Source organism: Oncorhynchus mykiss, chromosome 5 (assembly GCF_013265735.2).
Source record: "Oncorhynchus mykiss isolate Arlee chromosome 5, USDA_OmykA_1.1, whole genome shotgun sequence".
Classification (NCBI taxonomy): Eukaryota; Metazoa; Chordata; class Actinopteri; order Salmoniformes; family Salmonidae; genus Oncorhynchus; species Oncorhynchus mykiss.
In genome coordinates, this window is record NC_048569.1 from 86,253,306 (window position 1) to 86,277,001 (window position 23,696).

At 40.3% G+C, this 23,696-nt stretch overlaps 2 protein-coding genes and 1 long non-coding RNA gene across 5 annotated transcripts in view; 2 read left to right on the top strand and 1 right to left on the bottom strand.

Annotated features, from left to right (window-relative positions):
• Positions 1 to 198: 198 nt before the first annotated feature.
• On the bottom strand, positions 199 to 6,883 carry ak4 (adenylate kinase 4). Of its 3 annotated transcripts, none has more exons than XM_021604612.2 (6): positions 6,592 to 6,883; positions 4,964 to 5,145; positions 3,001 to 3,120; positions 1,370 to 1,542; positions 957 to 1,075; positions 199 to 613 (listed from the first exon to the last, which is right to left on the bottom strand). In XM_021604612.2, exons 2-6 carry the CDS (start codon positions 5,103 to 5,105, stop codon positions 484 to 486), a joined length of 684 nt encoding a protein of 227 aa, XP_021460287.1. In that variant the 5' UTR covers positions 5,106 to 5,145; positions 6,592 to 6,883; the 3' UTR covers positions 199 to 483. The 3 variants fall into 3 exon arrangements, with proteins under 3 accessions (XP_021460287.1, XP_021460285.1, XP_021460286.1); XM_021604610.2 differs by lacking the exon at positions 6,592 to 6,883 and adding an exon at positions 5,614 to 5,762; XM_021604611.2 differs by lacking the exon at positions 6,592 to 6,883 and adding an exon at positions 5,414 to 5,607.
• LOC110524728 lies at positions 6,797 to 8,847 on the top strand. The gene is made up of 2 exons (XR_002473637.2): positions 6,797 to 6,925; positions 7,547 to 8,847. It is a non-coding gene; the product is annotated as an uncharacterized LOC110524728 (long non-coding RNA).
• Positions 8,848 to 11,122: 2,275 nt separating this feature from the next.
• Positions 11,123 to 23,696, top strand: part of jak1 (Janus kinase 1) — a 78,957-nt gene continuing 66,383 nt past the window's right edge. The window contains exons 1-2 of the mRNA XM_036978622.1: positions 11,123 to 11,412; positions 19,076 to 19,281. Of these exons, the coding sequence (XP_036834517.1) occupies positions 19,083 to 19,281 (199 nt within the window). The 5' untranslated portion in view covers positions 11,123 to 11,412; positions 19,076 to 19,082. The remainder of the gene's footprint in view (positions 11,413 to 19,075; positions 19,282 to 23,696) is intronic.

Below are 23,696 nucleotides of genomic sequence, written 5' to 3' on the forward strand. Positions count from 1 at the left end.
TGGTCCCATGGTGGTTATACTTGCATACTATTGTTTGTACAGATGAACGTGGTACCTTCAGGCGTTTGGAAATTGCTCCCAAGGATGAACCAGACTTGTGGAGGTCTTCAATTTTTTTTTTGTTTAAAGGCACAGTCAACTTAGTGTATGTAAACTTCTGACCCACCGGAATTGTGATACAGTGAATTATAAATTAAATAATCTGCCTGTAAACAATTGTTGGAAATATTACTTGTGTCATGCACAAAGTAGATGTCCTAACCGACTTGCAAAACTATAGTTTGTTATCAAGAAATTTGTGGAGTGGTTGAAAAACAAGTTTTAATGACTTCAACCTAAGTGTATGTAAACTTTTGACTTCACCTGTATGTAGTGCATAATATTGTATTTGCAGACATGTTTTGGTAGCAACTGCCAAGCTAAAGAGGCTCCTAACAGCTCCTGTGCATGGCCTGCACTCCTACTATGTCACCTCTGCTCTGCTCAGGGCATTGGGATGTGCTGTGTGTCTGTCTCAGGTCTGCTAGGGATCTTAGTGCTGAGAAGAGAGTTGATGTAAGGCCAGATCCTGTCGGTCTCTGTGCCAGAAAACGTGTGCAGGATGCCCTTTGACCTGGGGAGGAAAATAAGGTCACACTTTAGATGCATTGTTGCATTGATACCATGTAGCTTAAACACATTATATTGTAGTAACATTATAATAATATTGAAACTAAATTGTAATTACTATGTAACTGATCAGTTATGTACTTTATCTGAAATGTCCATGTAAGAACGTAAAGTATGGCCAAAAACGTTAAATAAGCAATGGTGAGAGAGTACGAAGGTGGGTACAGTATTTCTGACCATGGACATTAATGATAAACTGACTACACAAGATTAGACTAGACTTTACAGGGAAAGCTATTTACACAGTGCTTTTAAAAATGTGTCAGTGATGTGAAGAGTGGACGTACTTGTACAGGTCTATGACTGGCTTGGCCACGTCCTTGTAGTGCCTCAGTCTGGCCACTAGGGCCTCTGGTTGGTCATTATCATGCTGGATCAGAGGCTCTCCGCTGAGGTCATCCCTGCCCTGGAGAGATGACACAACACAGAGAGATTCTTACAGCAATGGCGTAAACTCATGAAAACTGTACACAGAGAGTTATCTTGAACCCTTCACATTCAAATTATTCAAAGATTGTACTGATCATAAACAAATACAAGATAATCTGGTACCATATTTTCACAGCCTTCTGTAGAAACCATTGCTTAGTGCTGGGTTCTGGGAGGAACAGACAGACTAACCAGAAGTCTAAACACGTGTAAAGGTGAGAAAAGGGTGACAAACTGGTGATTAAAAGGAGAGAATCACTACATTACGGACCTGTACGCGTGGAGGGTTGAATCCCCTGTTGTAGACCCTGCCGCTGGCTGGGTGGATCCAGCGATCACTCAGCCGGTCCTTCAGGGTCTCATAAGGGATGTTGAGGCTGATGACCAGGTCCAGATCACAGGTACTGTTCAGAGCCTTGGCCTGGGCTAGGGTACAGGGAAACCCTGAGGGAGAGAAGAGAGGGATGAGGGCGACTGTGGGGAGGGTGCGGGTTTGTATGTGTGTGTGTCTGTCATGTGTCCCCATCAAGTCTTGTTTACAAGTGTGTGTGTGTGTGTGTGTGTGTGTGTGTGTGTGTGTGTGTGTGTGTGTGGTGTGTATACAGTGCCTTGCGAAAGTATTCGGCCCCCTTGAACTTTGTGACCTTTTGCCACATTTCAGGCTTCAAACATAAAGATATAAAACTGTATTTTTTTGTGAAGAACCAACAACAAGTGGGACACAATCATGAAGTGGAACGACATTTATTGGATATTTCAAACTTTTTTAACAAATCAAAAACTGAAAAATTGGGCGTGCACTGTATACACTGCTCAAAAAAATAAAGGGAACACTAAAATAACACATCCTAGATCTGAATGAATGAAATATTCTTATAAAATACTTTTTTCTTTACATAGTTGAATGTGCTGACAACAAAATCACACAAAAATTATCAATGGAAATCAAATTTATCAACCCATGGAGGTCTGGATTTGGAGTCACACTCAAAATTAAAGTGGGAAAACTACAGGCCTCCACGTGCCTGTATGACCTCCCTACAACACCTGGGCATGCTCCTGATGAGGTGGCGGATGGTCTCCTGAGGGATCTCCTCCCAGACCTGGACTAAAGCATCCACCAACTCCTGGACAGTCTGTGGTGCAATGTGGCATTGGTGGATGGAGCGAGACATGATGTCCCAGTGCTCAATTGAATTCAGGTGTGGGGAACGGGCAGGCCAGTCCATAGCATCAATGCCTTCCTCTTGCAGGAACTGCTGACACACTCCAGCCACATGAGGTCTAGCATTGTCTTGCATTAGGAGGAACCCAGGGCCAACCGCACCAGCATATGGTCTCACAAGGGGTCTGAGGATCTCATCTCGGTACCTAATGGCAGTCAGGCTACCTCTGGCGAGCACATGGAGGGCTGTGCGGCCCCCCAAAGAAATGCCACCCCACACCATGACTGACCCACCGCCAAACCGGTCATGCTGGAGGATGTTGCAGGCAGCAGAACGTTCTCCACGGCGACTCCAGACTGTCACGTCTGTCACATGTGCTCAGTGTGAACCTGCTTTCATCTGTGAAGAGCACAGGGCGCCAGTGGCGAATTTGCCAATCTTGGTGTTTTCTGGCAAATGGCAAATGCCAAACGTCCTGCACGGTGTTGGGCTGTAAGCACAACCCCCACCTGTGGACGTCGGGCCCTCATACCACCCTCATGAAGTCTGTTTCTGACCGTTCCACCTGTTGTCTATTCCATTTGCACAACAGCATGTGAAATGTATTGTCAATCAGTGTTGCTTCCTAAGTGCACAGTTTGATTTCACTGAAAGTGTGATTGACTTGGAGTTACATTGTGTTGTTTAAGTGTTCCCTTTATTTTTTTGAGCAGTGTATGTGTGTGTGTGATCTTACCATCCATCAGCCAGCTGTGGCGAGTCATCTCCTCCAGCCTGGGCAGTAAGAGCCGTGTCATCACATTGTCCGGCACCATCAGACCCCTCTCTATGTAGGTCTTAGCAAGAACACCAGCCTCTGTGGAGAGAGGGAGGGAGGGGAGAGAGGATGAAGAAGAAAATAAGATGATGATGATAATGGCATCCATACCTGATATGTAAAACACATTAATACATTTTGAAAGACTTCTGATAAGAGAGCTGGACTTTAGGCTAGAGGCAGGGAGGTAGAGCAAACCCATCTAGGAATACCATTTATGGCTTTAAAGTAATTGTCCAGTGTTTCCAGATTTCTTTGAAATATGACCTACAATATGAGTGGAATATTTTTCCTCCAAAGAATTGTAATTAATTAATTGTTAAAAAGCAACTTTTCTGTTTTGGAATCATGTGGGCATATACCGTTCATTAAAAATATTCATGCGAGTAGACCGCTGATTGGCCAGGGGACTCCCTAAAACCACACCATTTCAATACATCTATAATTGGAAGTTACTTTTTGTAGCAAGTTAGGAGAGTATTTTCGCTAACCTAACCTTAACCCTTTTCCTAACCTTGAACTAATTCTCCTAACCTGTTACATTAAGCTCATCCTCTTCAGGAGTATGACATCATACTTTGAGGAAATAGCAAGCATTTTTTAAACAGTCTGTTTGAGATACAAGGTTGTGTTTTTTCCTCCAATTTATGCTTTGGTCACAAGTATAAGTATAGGACGACTCAACAACATTATTTGGGTATGAGTTAACAGAATATTAACTTTTCAAAATGACATTTTCACTGGACAGTTACACAACACCTAAGCAATTACCCATTCATCCTGCTTTCTTTTCCTGCTTTTTCCCCTGCTTTAGTCACAGCAGTCAGTCACGTAACTTGCATCTAAGACGGATCTCCAGACAAAACTACAGTTTCTAAACTACAGTCATCAATAATTGATTAATGTCATTGAATGACCTACTGACCAATCTGGATCACGACAATGTTGTTACAGTGGCAACAATAGAAGTACATAAAGCCAAAGCATACTATTGTTGTGTCCACAGAATTAAACGGAAGATCTCTATGGTTTTTCTATGGTTCAATACAGAGTATGACGTGTTTATACAAGTGCTACTGTAGGCCTATGTACTGTAAATAATTCCAGTATAGTAAGTCTGGAAACTGGGTTTAGTTTAGTAAGGCATGGCCTTAAAGCAGTACTGACAAATGTAATTACAAGTATACACATGTGTTTTGGGTTTGCCCTGAATGCATCACATTTAATTTGTGGGCTAAAGAGCTGGGCACATGTTCTGATTAAAATAGGCTCCATTTAATGGACTCAGAGAAGTCAAATCAGAGAAGTTACAAACATCACTCAATATAATTTAGGAGGTGCAGCATTGTTATAACAGCAAGGTAATTAGGAGATAAACATTATAACAGCTGTTCAACATCTTAAACACACTATAACAGGTTTTTACTTGCCACAGCCTTACACAAAGTCAACTCTTTATAGCTGGGTTTTTTTTAAAACCCTATAATATGTGTATTTTAATGTGGACAATTCAGTAGGTTTGCCATCTCTTCTAACTTGAACTATTGTTTTTGTGGCTTAGATGATAGGAGTTTCCTGATTTGAGAAATGCTCCACTGTTATTAGATACAGTCCGGCATGGTGCCAACATGGAAGCCACTCTCTTCACTTCGCCTGAACTTGGGCCTCTGCTGGTGTTACAATATTATTGGAATTTACAGAAGTGAAAACTCAGACAACAGGCTTAGGCTGTTGGGGGTGAAGGTTTAGGTGTGGCAAATGAAATGTGTGTGTATATATATATATATAATAAGAAAACATAGAAAAAATAATAGCTTAAACATAGATTGTTGAATGGTAAATGATAAGTAGATGGTGAGTAACTTATCAAGAATAGGCCAACCTGTATTTGCAGCTATATTCTCCCGAAGGAAGTCGCCACTGGACAAATGTTTGAGTCCAAAGCTCTGCGCAATTCTTTCAGATATGGTCCCCTTCCCAGAACCTGGTGGACCCATGATCACAGCTCGGAACAGTTTGGCCATTATCCACTATAGCCTGAGACACCACAGACTGTATCTGTATCTGGAGGAGACAAAAGAAAAGCACAACATACTTTTTGCAATCATTGAAACATTGATAAGCATATTTCAATGTTGCCCATGGTGTGCACTGTGCAACATATCATCAAAGTCTGTGCACAGAGACTTTCTGTTCCTTTGAGTTAACAGGAACATAGTTATTAAAGTGCATTATAATTTATTATAGTTATAATAGTTTCATTTAACATAGTTATTGAAGTGTATAATAGTATTGCAGGAGCAAACAATTTCTTTCCATATTGGTTACTTACGATTAATAAAGGCTAAAGAAAAACGAAACTTGCAGTTTGCAAGGTTGATAAAGAGCCTCATTCATCCAATCAGCGAGAGAAATTGAACTTCCTAGATTTATTTTCGTACAGATGTCGGATTTAAACTATGGAGAAAAACAACAGGGCAACAGTCACGCATAATGAGAGATACCTCGCGGATGTCCACAATCACTCCTCACCTCAGATTTCTGCGTGTGTCCTGCAAAAGTATGCGTTATAAAGCACGTCGTTCACGCAGACCAAGTCAGATTTTTTTCCTGTTTTCAAAGGACAGTATGTTGCCTGCGTCTTTAAGAAAGGGATTCTCTCTGCGAATGGATGGAGGAGCTGACACAACGCCCTATTTCTCAGCACCGCCCCGACACATCATCCAGAAAAAATGTGCGCAGGAAATCTTGGTAATGCTTAGGAATCTGGTACCTGTAGTTTTCTATTGTGCGGGAGACATGAGGAATTCATTGTAGCAACCATATGTAAATCTATGGCTGAGACATGAGGACTAGAAGAGTATAGAATATAACGGATTAGAATAATAGAACCTGAATCGTCTGCACGACTGCAGATCACTTTAGCTCACTGACCTAAAGTCTACAGGCATCAGTTTATGCAGCTAGCACAAGTCTATAGATCTACGGTAAGGTCATCAATCATGCATAGACCTAGTTTGTGTGACCCCCCTCTACTTGGTCAATACACTATTACACACTATTCGGTTAAAGGATCACTGCGTTGCCAGAAAGTTTACTTCACTGTATGAAAGGCCAACTTCGTGCATTGATGTTCTATTAGAATGCAATTAAAGCTATTCAGAACTATTTGGGAGTAATATTTATTGGCACGTCTCCAGAGGGGAGAGTAGAGAGGGGGTATGATCTTGATAATGTCTGCGTAATGAATGGTATAAATCTGAATGAATGTTTCCAGTCATGTGTAAGACACCTATTGACAAAACACTGTGAACCCCAAAATGGACACAATTGTTGACAGCAACAGTCATTTCAGGTGTCCCTCTGAAACATTGGCCATTACGCATTACTAGCCTAATCCTAGATCTGTTTGTGCTTTCGCCTACTCCATTGTCATTGTCAAGCCAAACATGACAATTTCATACGGAGATGGCAAGAAAACAGAAACAGACTGGCACCCAGGCTACATACCATTACGCGCAGAGACGCTGTCATTCCGCGCAACATTTGCAGACCAAGGAATGTAGCCTACTTGTTGCGAACCAGACGGCGGCGTCAGTGTCCTAAAGCTGTCAAATGCTGCGCATGCACAGCCTATTGTTGTCTTGAGTCAATGGAACCTGCCTAATCCATCAGACGAAAATAAATTGGAAGATTATACATTTACTCACTAGCTGTTTTTTTTGTCACATGGTTGAGAGATTTCAATAACAACAAAAAATGGCGACAATCACGTTGTTCTATGTGGGTCTTGCTGCGTCATAAAAAAAAATTGAAACACGGGAATGAAACGCGCAAAATGCAAGTAAGTAAGTCTAATATGTCAGATATTGTACTGCAAGTAAATATAAAAAGATAATTGCTAATGTTCATTTGGACTACATAGTACTTGTTTTTAACTAGAAAGGGGTGTGTGTAGGCTGGGCGTTAGCGTTTGCTGCACATTAATACGACTCAATAGAAAAGAAAGCATTGCTGTTTGACATGGTCTTCATATTGAATATCAAAGTTATGGCAATTTATGTATTTTCAAATTTGTCAAATGATAGACAGCCTATTTACAAAGGTTTTTAAATAACCTTACTCTTGTTTTATTTAGGCTATAGAAACAGCAACAAGCAATTGAAATGTGTTGATTGCATTTGATTTTCTTACAATAGTGATCATATGTTTTGAAAGAAAGTACGTTTATTTAATATGATGGTGGGCTCTTCACGATTATTGAAGGGTCTGATATGGCTATTATAAGAAGTACAGTCTATCTATGGTAAGTTTTGTAGCTAGGCTATTTACATTTTTTACAATTGAATTATGCAACCAATGTTATGTGTTTTGCTCGATTCAACTGTTCTCTCAACATTGCGCAGCTTTTTATTTTTTAAATAATTGTTGGCAAGTGCTCGTGCAATCCTGTGATATCAAACAGAACCAGCTAATCGAGTTGTTTACATGAAGCGGAGGGCGGACAGAGCTAGGGAGGAGTCTCTGCGATCAGACTACGCGACTGGACTGCTGGAGAGGCTTCGCGCGCTGAGGGCGGAGCCCAAGAAATCATAACAAGTCTTACGTCAGCTCTGTGGTATAAATTATGCAGTTCAAACACTGTACTGGGTAAACAGTGCTGGCGTCGACCAATTAACACGGTGTTATTCCTGTAAAAAGACATGTTCAAAAAAGTTTAGGAAAAAGATGATACACTACAGCTGTTACACATGTATGATATTGGGATTGCATTCATATGAGGTGAGAAAGACATCGTACTCATGGTAGTAAAATACCTTTCTAGAATTATGTAATGACTGTATTGAATTCATAGCACATGCATAATTATCTCTTGTGAATAATTACAAAGATTTGCAGGTTTTGTTAAATGCGTAACCTATAGTATAGAGAAGCCTGTTTACATTACTTCTGCATGTGAATGTGTTCTCATTCATGTAATTAGAGACTGTGGAAAACATGAGTACAAACATGATTTATGGTTTTAGCATATTTTCATAATCTCCAAAGGCACCCCCACCTGCCGACCCTATATTATACAGCGTCTTCTCATTCTCCTGTCCCCCCTATTTATAGCATGGTTCCATCTGCAATAAAACAGTGTGACTGACTGTCGGGTATTATTGTTGCGTCTTTGACCCTGGCCTGGTATTATGAAGACGGATGGCATCCTGACACCTTGGCAGGGCATTTGGTTGCACTGCCACCACCACTGCTGATGCTGTACCGTCACTGTGCTGCAACTCAGACTGACTGGGCCCCTGGCTCTTGGCTCATGTCTCCTGTCTGCTAAATCTGACATCCAGGCTGCCCTGGTTCAGTTATCACTGTGCTGATGCTGTCCATTTTAAAGGTACAGTACTGTGATAACTGAAGGATGGCTGCCATCTTGACACACCTGACCCACTGACTGTGATGATGGATGGAAGGAGGGAGGGAACTGGTGCTGCAGTGAAGGAAAAAGGGAGGAACTTTTGTGTCTCTGAAATAATTACATATGGGATATTACAATGTTGTGTCTCCAACTTACATTTTTTAAAACCACATACAAATATTTGGATAATTAGAAAATGTATGATTATAGCCTAAATGTTTTTATTTTATTTGACTAAAATTTGTGTATGATGTATTATGTCATAAGTTGAAAGTGAACAAATTCTTCTTTTATAGCATTTGAGTCATTCATGTTTTTCATTAAATGCAAATAAATCAGAAAGAAACTGAAAATAATATGTAGTCATGTTATTTATAATACTCAAGTGTGGGGCCACTACAGTAATTTAATTACATTTCCAGAAATAAAATGCATTATTAAAGACATTATAGCCTGTGATGTTTTGTGTGAAAATATTGATAATTAAAGATATAAAATATCTCAAATAAAAACATCACATTTTCAAATTGATTAATAACTCTGATTAGATTTCTATATAATAAATAATACAAACACATTTGTAAAAGTTAATAATACATTTTTGGTATGATTGTATAATAGAAATAACAACATATAAGTAAAGGTATTTAAATAAGACTCCTGTTTGACACATGTCCTTAGAATGTTAGCAATACAGGAAGTCAATGCGGAAATCCCCTCACAGACAAACAAAAGGTCACATCACATCTTTCACCCTCTCTCTGGCCCCTCCCTCCTTATCCCCTCTCTCTACCCCTCCCTTTCTCTGTCTGCCCCCACCCTCCTCTCTATCCCGCTCGCTCTCCTTTCTCTGTCCATACATGTTTTTCCACTCACTCACCACAACAGATATTAATCCACACGGTTCAGTTTAACTGGACAGATCAAAGTTTCAAATGGTTTTGAGGATAAAAAAAGGTTCCTGAATCACCCTAATCACACAATATAACTTTGGAGATATGGCAATCAGTGGAAAATCAATTCTGGTAAATAATAAAACCACTGACAGAGAAATTTGGGAAACAAAGAACTGTAGTTAAAAGTCGCCTTCTGTTTCACATCCCTATTTTGAAAATCAATGTTTTATTTTCTCATATAGCTGTGAGAATGTAGTGGTTTGCTAACGGTGACCTGTGGTTTTTGCTTTTCGTTCACTACACTGTAATGGCATTCCCTTGCCTTTCAGTTTACTGGAGACCCCGAGGATATCTGTGAACCTGGAAGTTCCAGCTGAAGCTATAACAAATCATCATTCACACTTACAGCACCACAGTCTCATAATGACTACTTTATAAGCACTTCTGTGATTGACACTTTTGGGACTGTTACTTATGAATGGTTCTATTAATCATATAGAATGTAATAAAATAAAAAAATTGTAAGCATGTATCACATACTTACTAGCCTACATACCTGTATACAGTATTTTTAAAAGTTAGTTTTAATATGGTAGGTTTGTAATACATTTGGCCGACACCTTGCACTTTCTTATTGTGTCAGTGACGACAACATTCTTGGGAAATTTCTGCCCACGGTTCCTGGAAAACGAGCACATTTGTAACACATCAGATATGGGACGGGAAGTCCCTCTCCTACAGACAGACTGGACCATCTTAAAAGACCTGGCTCTCTATTTCCTCCCACCTCACTACGAGGATGTCAGTTTCCATTTGACAGTTGGCCTCCTTTTTGGACTACGTGACAATACTGTAAATAAGAAATGTTGATGATCATATTTTGAAATATGATCAGATGGGAAAGAAATGGAGGAGCATAATTCCTTATTACATCTCAATTGCAACAGAAAAAGCCCTTTCCCATCTTTTGAACAGAGAAAGGGTTATTAATTAAAGATGTAAATCATTTATGAAGATGGTCAGAAACAAACACAATTGTGAATGGGGTGTTCCTCACCAAGGACAATCAATGTTTCCTATAACCCACAACTGATGGATTTTTGACATGCAAATCTAAGTGATATTACTGTAACAGTTAGAAGGAATTGATTTTTCCATGTGTTGCAAATTATATAATGAAATGCTTTTAGAGTCTCGGTGCATTTGTATTGAGCTATACCAGACACTGAGTGCCTGTTAAAGAGGCAAGATATATCTACTGTATATATATATTTTTGGGTATTGAATCCACATTAGACTAATGTATGCATCAAATCAAATCAAAGTTTATTGGTCACATACACAGTTTTGCTAGCAGTTTTGCTAGCAGTGTCTAAGGTTCAGGGCAGGGTACTGGGCAGGGTACTGTGCATGGTGTATTACATGAGTAATATACATAGAACATTACTATGAAAATAACTCCCAAAAGCCTACATGGCAACAGAAATTGTGACATTTATAATAACCTCACACCCTTTTGTGTGGATTTTAAGACCCATGAAAGATGAGGGACGGTTTTATTATCTCCACACACACACACACACACACCCACACACACACACACACACACACACACACACACACACACTACAATAGATGTGATTTCCTTCAGTTTACTGCTCCCTCCAGTCTAGGGTTAACAACATATATGACAGTGTCTGTGGGCTAAAGGATCACTTGACTGAAGGAGTAATGCACCAATCAGAATGCGTGAAGCTGAGCATGATGCACTATTTTCGGGAATAGGGACGATACTTGACAGGAAGGGTTAGCTAGAAAGATTATGTATGTGCTTTCGACCAGAAAGGAAAGAAACTCGTCGGGCAAAAACAAATTCGTTTGGAATATTGACATGACTAAGGATATTTTCTTGTCAAGATCAACTCAGTCTTTATAGTTTCACAACGGATAATTATATTCTGGATCTACGAACTGAACGATACGGAAGTAAACTTGCCATCTGGCTAGCTTGCTAACGGCTAGGTGAGTAAAAAACACATACAATCTGTTTTAAATTGATATTGAGTAAAATACCAGCCATCAAGCCGCTGATATTCTTTTAACTAGAATCGTTATTAGATTCACACCTGCTTATTGCGGGCTGTTACAAATGCACAGGATTTCATAGTTGAGGAACCCTCAACTCCGTTCTCTTGTATCGAGGTGGAGTTGAGTTTTGATGACTGGTCGCGGGATTTACAAGCAACAATATTGAGTCACCGTCAGTCGATTCTTGTACATATGTCAATTCTGAAAACGCTTAACTGTACCTATGTTTGTCCTGTACAACTGCGGTCCTTCCGCGGGGTACTGACATTCATACTCCCAATAAAAACTTTTAGCGAATACAACCACGGACTTTATCTCGTTACTCGTACAATGTAAACTGAGATTAAATTGAGTCTGTGCTATCCGGCATCCTTGGGAGGTCTCTACCCTAAACCATAGCCCTAACTTTAACCCGTACATAACCCGTACATTAAATGTGCAATATGCAGACATTGCTCCACCATTTCCACCAATTTTAATAGCTCGCCAAATTAAAGTTTGTGACAAAACACCATCGAACACCAATCGAACCATCTAAACCGCTGTTCACAACCCAAAATATTATATTTTCAGCTGTTTGAAGCTGTTGTACAAACCCGAAAGTAAAAGACGCAAAAACTGAAGAACGGAAAGCATAGAAATGGCGCACATAGAACAGTTCTACCGCTTATTGGACTTGCTTTAAATGAGAATGGCAGATCTATAATGGTTTGCTCAAAAGTTACATGTTGCAGCTTTAATCTCTACGGTAACCATTTAAAATGTCAACTACAATGTATAACTAACTGCACGTGTATAACTACAACCAGTTAGAAAGTCGTACTTTTCCGAGTTTCCTTGTTCCGACGAACGCTTGAACACAGCAAGGGACATCCCAAGGAACCCGAATAGCACGGACCCAATTGGAGTTCAGTTTACGTAGTTATGAGCAGCGAGGGAAAAGTCGGTGATTGTATTCACTTAAAGTTTATTAAAATGATGAATTAACACCCCGCGGAAGGACCGTATTTGTACAGTACAAACATAGGTACATGTTGCTAAGGGTTTTCAGAAATAGCATTTTTTACAAGAACCAACTAATTTTGACACAATGTTGTTGCTGCCACCAGTCATTAAATTCCAACTCCGCCTCGATATAAGAGAAGCGAGGGTTTATGGAGCCAGATAGCTGCCAAAAAATTGAATTTACACATAGTTAGGCTTGTAAGAAAATCCATGCATAATTTGTCAGGATCATAAGAAAAGTCATGCGTGAAACATTAAATTTCATCTGTGAACATACAAATATCATTGTAGGTAATGTTTTCTGAGCTAAACTATGTAGAATAGTTGGAAATGACAACTCCCTATTACATCAGACAGTTCAGGTTGTATTTGATTTATCCGTAGAGAACTGTGCAATGTGTGCATTGAGCTCACAGAAAAAAACTGAACAAAATGGAATTCAAATAATTCAACAGATGTCAGTCAACTGACATTTCAGTTAGTCGCCCAGCACTATAAATTGGTTGTTGATCATTTTTAGACAGTCATTTTCAAGTCTTGCCATAGATTTTCAAGCAGATTTAAGTCAAAACTGCCACTCAGGACCATTCACTGTTCTTGGTAAGCAAATTCAGTATAGATTTGGCCTTGTGTTTTAGGTTATTGTCCTGCTGAAAGGTGAATTCATCTCCCAGTGTCTGGTGGAAAGCAGACTGAACCAGGTTTTCCTCTAGGATTTTGCCTCCATTCCATTAAAAATGTTATCCTGAAAAACTCACCAGTCCTTAACGATTACAAGCATACCCATAACATTATGCAGCCACCACTATGCTTGAAAAATGGAGAGTGGTACCCCGTGATGGGTTGTGTTGGATTTGACCCAAGTATAACACTTTGTATTCACAACAAAAAGTTAATTGCTTTGCCACATTTCTTTTGCAGTTTTACTTTAGTGTCTTATGGTAAACAGGATGCACGTTTTTGAATATTTTTATTCTATAGAGACTTCCTTCTTTTCACTCAGACTGTCGATTAGGCCAGTATTGTGGAGTAATTCATCCTCAGTTTTCTCCTATCACAGCCATTAAACTCTGCAACTGTTTTTAAAGTCACTATTTGCCTCATGGTGAAATCCCTGAGCGGTGTCCTTCCTTTCTGGCAACTGAGTTAGGAAGGACACCTGTATCTTTGTAGTGACTGGGTGTATTGATACACCATCCAAAGTGTAATTAATAACTTCACCATGGTCAAAGGGATATTCAATATCTGTTTTTTTTATCCATCTACTAATAGTTGCCCTTCTTTGCGAGGCATTGGAAAACCTCCCTGGTCCTTGTGGTTGAATCTGGGTTTGAAATTCACTGCTCGACTGAGGGACCTTACATATACTTTTATGTGTGGGGTATAGAGATGAGGTAGTAATAATAAAATCATATAACTTATTTAGGTTTGCCATAACAAAGAGGTTGAACAGTTATTGACTCAAGACATTTCAGCTTTTAAATTTTTTATACATTTGTAAATTTCAAAAAACACAATTCCACTTTGACATTATGGGGTATTGTGTGTGTGTCACTGGCCTACACAATCTTAATTGAATACATTTTAAATTCAGGCTGTAACAAAATGTGGAAAAAGTCAAGGGGTCTGAATACTTTCTGAAGGCACCGTATGTATTTTTTTCATGCATATAGAAACACCCCATTTTAAATGTTACCTTAAATCACACTATACACACATCAATGATTAGCCTACATCTCTCACCTTGATTGAGTGCCAACGGAAGAGGAGCAGCCTAGGCAAATTATTAGGGAAAAAGTTTTCAGTGTGCTTAAAACCTCTCTGGGATAGGGGGTGGTATTTTCACGTCCGGATGAAAAGCGTGCCCAAAGTAAACTGCCTGCTACTCAGGCCCAGAAGCTGGTTTCTATGGCAAGCCTGTTTTAATAGAAATATGCTTGCAGTTCCTATAGCTTCCACTAGATGTCAACAGTCTTTAAAAATTGGTTGATGTTTTTCTTTTGAGAAATGAAGAAGTAGCCATTTCCTTTCTGGGTGTATAGCCAAGTGTACTGTTTTGTTTGGGGCGCGTGACCTGAAGCTCGCTCCACTTTCTCCACTATTGAACGCAGTTTATCCCGTCTTACATTTTATAGATTATTTACGTTTTAAAATACCTAAAGTTGGATTAGGAAAGTTGTTTGAAATGTTTGGACAAAGTTTGGTATTGTCATGCCAATCATCCATCACCTCATGTTTCAGCATTATAATGCACAGCCCCATGTCGCAAGGATCTGTACGCAATACTTGGAAGCAGAAAATGTCCCAGTTCTTCCATGGCCTTCATACTCACCAGACATGTCACCCATTGAGCACATTTGGGATGCTCTGGATCGACGTACGACAGTGTGTTCCAGTTCCCGCCAATGTCCAGCAACTTCACACAGCCATTGAAGAGGAGTGGAACATTCCACAGGTCACAATCAACAGCCTGATCAACTCTATGTGAAGGAGATATCTCGCGCTGCATGAGGCAAATGGTGGTCACACAAGATACTGACTGGTTTCTGATCCACGCACCTATTTTTTTGTTTTTAGGTATCTGTGACCAACAGATGCATACAGTGGGGCAAAAAAGTATTTAGTCAGCCACCAATTGTGCAAGTTCTCCCACTTAAAAAGACGAGAGGCCTGTAATTTTCATCATAGGTACACTTCAACTATGACAGACAAAATTAGGGAAAAAATGCAGAAAATCACATTGTAGGATTTTTAATGAATTTATTTGCAAATTATGATGGAAAATAAGTATTTGGTCACCTACAAACAAGCAAGATTTCTGGCTCTCACAGACCTGTAACTTCTTTAAGAGGCTCCTCTGTCCTCCACTCGTTACCTCTATTAATGGCACCTGTTTGAACTTGTTATCAGTATAAAAGACACCTGTCCACAACCTCAAACAGTCACACTCCAAACTCCACTATGGCCAAGACCAAAGAGCTGTCAAAGAAACAAAATTGTAGACCTGCACCAGGCTGGGAAGACTGAATCTGCAATAGGTAAGCAGCTTGGTTTGAAGAAATCAACTGTGGGAGCAATTATTAGGAAGTGGAAGATATACAAGACCACTGATAATCTCCCTCGATCTGGGGCTCCACGCAAGATCTCACCCCGTGGGGTCAAAATGATCATAAGAACAGTGAGCAAAAATCCCAGAACCACACGGGGGGACCTAGTGAATGACCTGCAGAGAGCTTGGACCAAAGTAACAAAGCCTACCATCAGTAACACACTACGTCGCCAGGGACTCAAATCCTGCAGTGCCAGACGTGTCCCCCTGCTTAAGCCAGTACATGTCCAGGCCCGTCTGAAGTTTGCTAGAGAGCATTTGGATGATCCAGAAGAAGATTGGGAGAATGTCATATGGTCAGATGAAACCAAAATATAACTTTTTGGTAACTCAACTCGTCGTGTTTGGAGGACAAAGAATGCTGAGTTGCATCCAAAGAACACAATACCTACTGTGAAGCATTAGGGTGGAAACATCATGCTTTGGGGTTGTTTTTCTGCAAAGGGACCAGGACGACTGATCCGTGTAAAGGAAAGAATGAATGGGGCCATGTATCGTGAGATTTTGAGTGAACCTCCTTCCATCAGCAAGGGCATTGAAGATGAAACGTGGATGGGTCTTCCAGCATGACAATGATCCCAAACCCACCGCCCGGCAACGAAGGAGTGGCTTCGTAAGAAGCATTTCAAGGTCCTGGAGTGGCCTAGCCAGTCTCCAGATCTCAACACCATAGAAAATCTTTGGAGAGAGTTGAAAGTCCGTGTTGCCCAGCAACAGCCCCAAAACATCACTGCTCTAGAGGAGATCTGCATGGAGGAATGGGGCAAAATACCAGCAACAGTGTGTGAAAACCTTGTGAAGACTTACAGAAACCGTTTGACCTCTGTCATTGCCAACAAAGGGTATATAACAAAGTATTGAGATAAACTTTTGTTATTGACCAAATACTTATTTTCCACCATCATTTGCAAATACATTCATTAAAAAGCCTACTATGTGATTTTTCTTGATTTTTTTTTCATAGTTGAAGTGTACTTATGATGAAAATTACAGTCTCTCTCATATTTTTAAGTGGGAGAACTTGCACATTTGGTGGCTGACTAAATACTTTTTTGCCCCACTGTATCTGTATTCCCAGCCATGTGAAATCCATAGATTAGGGCCTAGTGAATGTATTTCAATTGATTGATTTCCATATATGAACTGTAACTCCGTAATATTTAAAAAATTGTTGCATGTTGTCTAGTCTCTCTTTTTTTTTGTTATTTTATAGTTTCTAGAATATATATATATATATATATATATATATATATATATATATATATATATATATATATATATATATATATATATATATATATATATATAAAATGTTTTATTAACCCCTCTTTGGCGCACACACATTTTGTTTTTACAGCTTTGTTGCTATGTATACATACATTTTGCATACATAGTACTTTTATATACAGTACCAGTCAAAAGTCGACACCTACTCATTCAAGGGTTTTTATTTATTTTTTACTGTTTTCTACATTGTATAATAATAGTGAAGACATCAAAACTATGCACTAACACATATGGAATCGTGTAGTAACCCCCAAAAATGTTAAAGAAATTAAAATATATTTTAGATTTGAGATTCTTCAAAGTAGCCACCCTTTGCCTTGATGATAGCTTTGCACATTCTTGGCATTCTCTCAACCAGCTTCACCTGGAATTATTTTCCAACAGTCTTGAAGGAGTTACCACATATGCTGAGCATCTGTTGGTTTCCTTTCCTTCACTCTGCGGTCCAACTCATCCCAAACCATCTCAATTGGGTTGAGGTCGGGTGATTGTGGAGGCCAGGTCATCTGATGCAGCACTCCATCACTCTCCTTCTTGGTCAAATAGCCCTTACACAGCCTGGAGGTGTGTTGGGTCATTATCCTGTTGAAAAACAAAAAATAGTCCCACTAAGCGCAAACCAGATGGGATGACATAACGCTGCAGAATGCTGTGGTAGCCGTGCTAGTTAAGTGTGCCTTGAATTCTAAATAAATCACAGTGTCACCAGCAATGCACCATCACACCTATTCCTCCATGCTTCAACGTGGGAACCACACATGCGGAGATCATCCATTCACCTACTCTGCGTAGAAAGACATGGCTGTTGGAACCAAAAATGTTAAATTTGGACTCATCAGACCAAAGGACAGATTTCCACCAGTCTAATGTCCATTGCTTGTATTTCTTGGCCCAACCAAGTCTTTTCTTCTTATTGGTGTCCTTTAGCAGTGGTTTCTTTGCAGCAATTCGACCATGAAGGCCTGATTCACGCAGTCTCCTCTGAAAAGTTTATGTTGAGATGCGTTATATTCCGCATAGACATATTTAATGTAATCCTTATGTCCTGTTATCCTATCAGTGGAGAGATGTATGATTAATGTAGGCCTATTTTGTTTGTGTGTGTGTGGCAGCCCAATTCTGATATATTTTTTCCCAATAATTGGTATTTTGATCAATCACATCAGATCTTTTCACATCAGATCTTTTTCAGAGCTGATCTGATTGGTCAAAAGACCAATTAGTGAAAAAAAGTTACAAATTGGCCCACCTGTGTAAATGTTGTGTGTACTGTGACCCCGCTGATCCCGTCATCAGTCAGTAGATCAGAGCTCCGCCGCCATGGGTGATAGGCTGGTAAGGGCTGTTATGAAACAAGCTCCGCCGCCATGGGCGATAGGCTGGTAAGGGCTGTTATGAAACAAGCTCCGCCGCCATGGGCGATAGGCTGGTAAGGGCTGTTATGAAACAAGCTCCGCCGCCATGGGCGATAGGCTGGTAAGGGCTGTTATGAAACAAGCTCCGCCGCCATGGGCGATAGGCTGGTAAGGGCTGTTATGAAACAAGCTCCGCCGCCATGGGCGATAGGCTGGTAAGGGCTGTTATGAAACAAGCTGTGTCCGAGCCACTGGGGGTGCTGCCTGCGCCGCTCTAGAGGAAGGGGAAACGCTGCTGGGAGAAGTAATGGGATGATCTGCATGCAGAGGGGAACTATCTCTCTTCCTCTCTTCCCATCATCCTCTCTTCCTCTAGTAGGAGAGATGGGTAAAGGGGACAGTGGTCAACTCTCTTGTCCTTGGCTTGTCACGTCATGGGACCACAGAGCGTGTTGTGCTCTTAGAAATAACATGGCTAGAGTAATTATAATTCTGTGGTTGTTCTTGATGCCATCAATTCAGTGGGCATGTGTGTTATTAATAGGGTTACCTTGGTAGAGGAGTGTGTGTGTGTTTTGATTTAATCTATGAAGGTATGTGAATGACATTTCAAGAGGTGTGTGTTTGCTTTGGTGAGATTATCTAAGTAGGTGTGTGTGTTGTGAATGACGTCGCCTCAGTAGGTGTGTGTGTGTTGGGGGCAGCCCATGTTGGAACGTGAGTCATCAGGGTATGCAGGACTCTGCATCGCTGCTACAGTGAGCTCACCTCTGGATCAATACATTACCCACTCCTGACACATTTACCCACTCCAAGTCACCATCCCTCTCCCTCCTTCCAGAGTCTGGATGCCAAGTCTGGGGGTGATGGAGCTGGGCAGGCAACTGTGTGGGAAGATGAGGAGGTCAAGGAGGGCCGAGGGCCCCGTCACTGTGACCATGAGAGGTCTGGAGATTCATTTCTACCTACCAGATACTCACCCGCTGCAGTTCCTCAAAGACTGCTTCACCGCTGAGGAGCTGTGTGTGGAGGCCGCCAAAAGATGCTGTAAGTACTGTCTCAACTCCCGGTGTGTGTGTGTGTGTGTGTGTGTGTGTGTGTGTGCGTGCCTAACTGCGATCATCCGTATATGTGTGGGTGTGTGTGTGCCTGCCTGCCTGCCTGCGGGAATCCAAGTGTGTGCGTCCCTGTATGCCAGAGCATTAAATAGCATAGTCTGTGTTTTTACGATTTGATTGGGGGAAGTTTTCAGAAACATTCTGGAGTTATATACTCCTATCTTACAGGTCCTGAAAAGTCATTCTGAAAAGTACTTTTTCTCTCATGGCTAACTACCAGGAAGTTTGAAACAACAGGCTGAGTGGGTGGGGAGCTTGTATTCATGAGCTCGCCTTGACTGACAGCTCTTTGAAACATCTATGTCAAGCAACTTGGATGCAGTGAGCAATGTTGCAGTAAAATCCTCTAAAGCTAACTTGGTGATACTAAAAGCAACTCAAACAACATTGAAGTTGCACCAACAGTGCCCTCTGTAATTAATGATTGGGACAGTGAAGCATTTTTTTTCTTCTTTTGGCTCTATATACCAAAAGTTTGGATTTGGAAAAAAAGGCTATGACCATGAAGTTAAAGTGAAGACGGTCAGCTTTAATTTCAGGGTATTGTCATCCTTATCAGATGAACTGTTTAGAAATTACAGCAGTTTTTGTACATAGTCCCTCCATTTTAGGGGACCAAAAGTATTGAGACAAATTCCCTTGTATGTGTATTAAAGTAGTTTTTTGTCCCATATTCATAGCAGACAATGACTACATCAAGCTTGTGACTCAAAGTGGCTCAAAACATTTGCTGAATGCATTTTCTGTTTGTTTTTGGTTGTTTCAGATAATTTAGTGCTCAATGGAAATGAATGGTAAAATCATGTATTGTGTCATTTTGGAGTCATTTTTATTGTAGGTAAGAATAGAATGTTTCTAAACACTTCTACATTTAATGTGAATGGTACTTTGATTACGGATAGTCCTGAATGAATCGTGAATACTGATGAGTGAGAAAGTTAGACACAAATATTATACCCCCCAATAAATGCTAACCCCCCCTGTTATTGTAATGGTGAGAGGTTTGCGTGTCTTAGGGGTATGATATTTGTGCGTATGTAACTTTCTCACTCATCATTATTCACGATTCATTCAGAATTATCCGGAATCATGGTAGAATCCACATTACTGTAGAAGTTTTGAATGACCCCCCCACCCCCCCCATTTTGTTCCATGCTGGCTGAAGACAGAGTTGAGTCCTTAACTCATTTTTCATCCACTCCACAAATGTCTTGTTAATAAACTATAGTTTGTCGGTTAGGACATCTACTTTGTGCATGACACAAGTCATTTTTCCAACAATTGTTTACAGACAGATTATTTCACTTATAATTCACTATCACAATTCCAGTGGGTCAGAAGTTTACATACACAAAGTTGACTGTGGCTTTAATTTTCTGGAATTTTCCAAGCTGTTTATGTCATGGCTTTAGAGGCTTCTGATGCTAATTGACACCATTTTAGTCAATTGGAGGTGTACCTGTATTTCAAGGCCTACCTTCAAACTCGGTGCCTCTTTGATTGACATCATGGGAAAATCAAAAGAAATCAGCCAAGACCTCAGAAAAAAAATTGAAGACCTCCACATGTCTGGTTCATCCTTGGGAGCAATTTCCAAACGCCTGAAGGTACCACGTTCATCTGTACAAACAATAGTACGCAAGTATGAACACCATGGGACCACGCAGCCGTCGTACCCCTCAGGAAGGAGACGTGGTCTGTCTCCTAGAGATTAATGTACTTTGGTGCAAAAAGTGCAAATCAATCCTAGAACAACAGCAAAGGACCTTGTGAAGATGCTGGAGGAAACGGGTACAAAAGTATCTATATCCACAGTAAAAATGTGTCCTATATCGACATAACCTGAAAGGCTGCTCAGCAAAGAAGCCACTGCTCCAAAGCCGCCATTAAAAAAAGCCAAACTACGGTTTGCAACTGCACACGGGGACAAAGATCGTACTTTTTGAAGAAATGCCCTCTGGTCTGATGAAACAAAAATATAACTGTTTGGCCATAATGACCATCATTATGTTTGGAGGAAATAGGGGGAGGCTTGCAAGTCGAAGAACACCATCCCAACCTTGAAGCACGGGGGTGGCAGCGTCATGTTGTGGGGGTGCTTTTCTACAGGAGGGTCTAGTGCACTTCACAAAGTAGATGGCATCATGAGGAGGGAAATTATGTGGATATATTGAAGCTACATCTCAAGACATCCGTCAGGAAGTTTAAGCTTGGTCGCAAATGGGTCTTCCAAATGGACAATGACCCCAAGCATACTTCAAAAGTTCACAAGTTCAAAATTCACCCAATTTATTGTGGGAAGCTTGTGGAAGGCTACCCGAACCATTTGACCCAAGTTAAACAATTTAAAGGCAATGCTACCAAATACTAATTGAGTGTACGTAAACTTCTGACCCACTGGGAATGTGATGAAAGGAACAAAAGCTGAAATAAATAATTCTCTCTACTATTATTCTGACATTTCACATTCTTAAAATAAAGTGATGATCTTAACTGACCTAAAACGGGGAATTTTTATTAGGATTAAATGTCAGGAATTAAATGTATTTGGCTAAGGTGTATGTACAGTCTTCAACTGTAGCTAGACAGTACCTTGTTAAATTTAGGTAAGAGAATATCATGTTACCATTAGTGTATTAAAATGAAAGTTCAGGTGATGTCATCTTGTTCCCTTTAATAATGAATCCAAGTGTTTGAGGGGAACAGTAACTTTATGATCAAACTATATCTTCTGCCAACAGAAGTCCACTGTGCCACTGTAAATAGGCCCTGTCACATGAGAACTGTTACCTAGGAGACAAGAAGGAGTAATACACTAACTAAGAAATGGCTTCATAGTCGGAGATGTTTTGTCTCTTTTTGTGTGCCGCTCATTTGTGTCGTACAGTAGCTTCTAGCCTATATGATATGGGACCTGAAAATATTCCAAAGATGTAGGCCTATCTGTGTTATTTGTGGATCTTTGTTTTATTGCCAACAATCTGTTTGTCAGTGGGTGCTCTTTATTACAGCTGAATCTCGATGTTTAAGATAAGAAATGCTAAATCCTAATATAAGAAATGCTTCTGATGCTAGTAGTAACCATATTAACTGGCTATTACAGTAACTGCCAGATATAAGGCACACAATACGGACTGATTGATAAAGCCCAGCTACTAACCCTCATGAGAAAGGCCACTAACATCCAGCATCTGTTTTCTTACCGTTCTAAAAATGCTTGTTTGGTAGCCTTCTTCTTTGACAGACACATTTTGGACGATATTTAAAACATTGTTCTGATACTTGCTCTAAAAGTCCAGAACATCTGCCAGTGGGACCAGGGATGGATAGAAAGGGAGAGGGGAAGAGAAAGGAGTGGGTCTGTCCGTCCAGCTCTTGCTTTCAGCCAAACACTCCAAGACAATATGGCGGCTGGTTGGGGTCGGGCCAAAATGGGACAGGTTCTGGAATTTCCTCTTTGTGTGAAGCCAAAACATATTTTCCCAGTACTGCAGAGCGAGAGGGGAGACCAAGGAGGAGTTCAGACCAAGGAGGAGTTCAGCTCCACAGCTACCATAGTCCATACGCAAACATTCACTAGTTAACATTAGAGGCTAAACAAGCAAAGCAGCTGCCAACATAAATGTATGATCTGTTTATAGCAAGTGTGTCTGTGAAGGGCCTTTCTGTCTGTGTGGTCAGTGGTAGGTAGTTTGATACACACAGTAAGTCACAACAAAACAGGAGAGCTCAGATAAGAGGAAGTATCCCTGCCCCGGCATGTTCCTGTCTCTCACTATGTTCCCTTTTTTGTTTGAAACAATTAGAAAGGTTCATCTGTAAAGGCTAAAGTGTTAGCCTGTAGGATATGTAGTAGTAGTAGTAACAGTTCCTACTGTATGTTATAGGACTACTACTGCTGCCGTTACTATCACTTATAGCTTACACTTGCCATTTCATGACAGTCTAGACACTCTATAGTAGACTCATGACAGTCATGCTTAGTGCAATACATTAAGATGGAGTAACATCCAGATATTTTGATCTGAGTTATCGAGGCTTGGTTTACAGTACCATCGGAAAGTATTCAGACCCCTTGACTTTTTCCACATTTTGTTACGTTATAGCCTTATTCTAAAATGGATTAAATATTAATTGTTTTCAGCAATCTACACACAATACCCTATAATGCCAAAGTGAAAACAGGTTTTTATACATTTTTGCACATTTATTACAAATAAAAAAACTAAAATACATTATTTACAGTATTCAGACCCCTTGCTATGAGACTCAAAATTGAGCTCCGGTGCATCCTGTTTCCATTGATCATCCTTGAAATGTTTCTACAACTTGATTGGAATCCAC

Bases quoted from the DNA above. Each gene is read 5' to 3' on its own strand.
- ak4 (XM_021604612.2), bottom strand. From the start codon at position 5,105: ATGGCCAAACTGTTCCGAGCTGTGATCATGGGTCCACCAGGTTCTGGG. The intron at 3,121-4,963 runs GTTGGCCTATTC...CTCTCTCCACAG, and splicing joins GAATATAGCTGCAAATACAG to AGGCTGGTGTTCTTGCTAAG. The intron at 614-956 runs GTACGTCCACTC...TTTCCTCCCCAG, and splicing joins CCAGTCATAGACCTGTACAA to GTCAAAGGGCATCCTGCACA.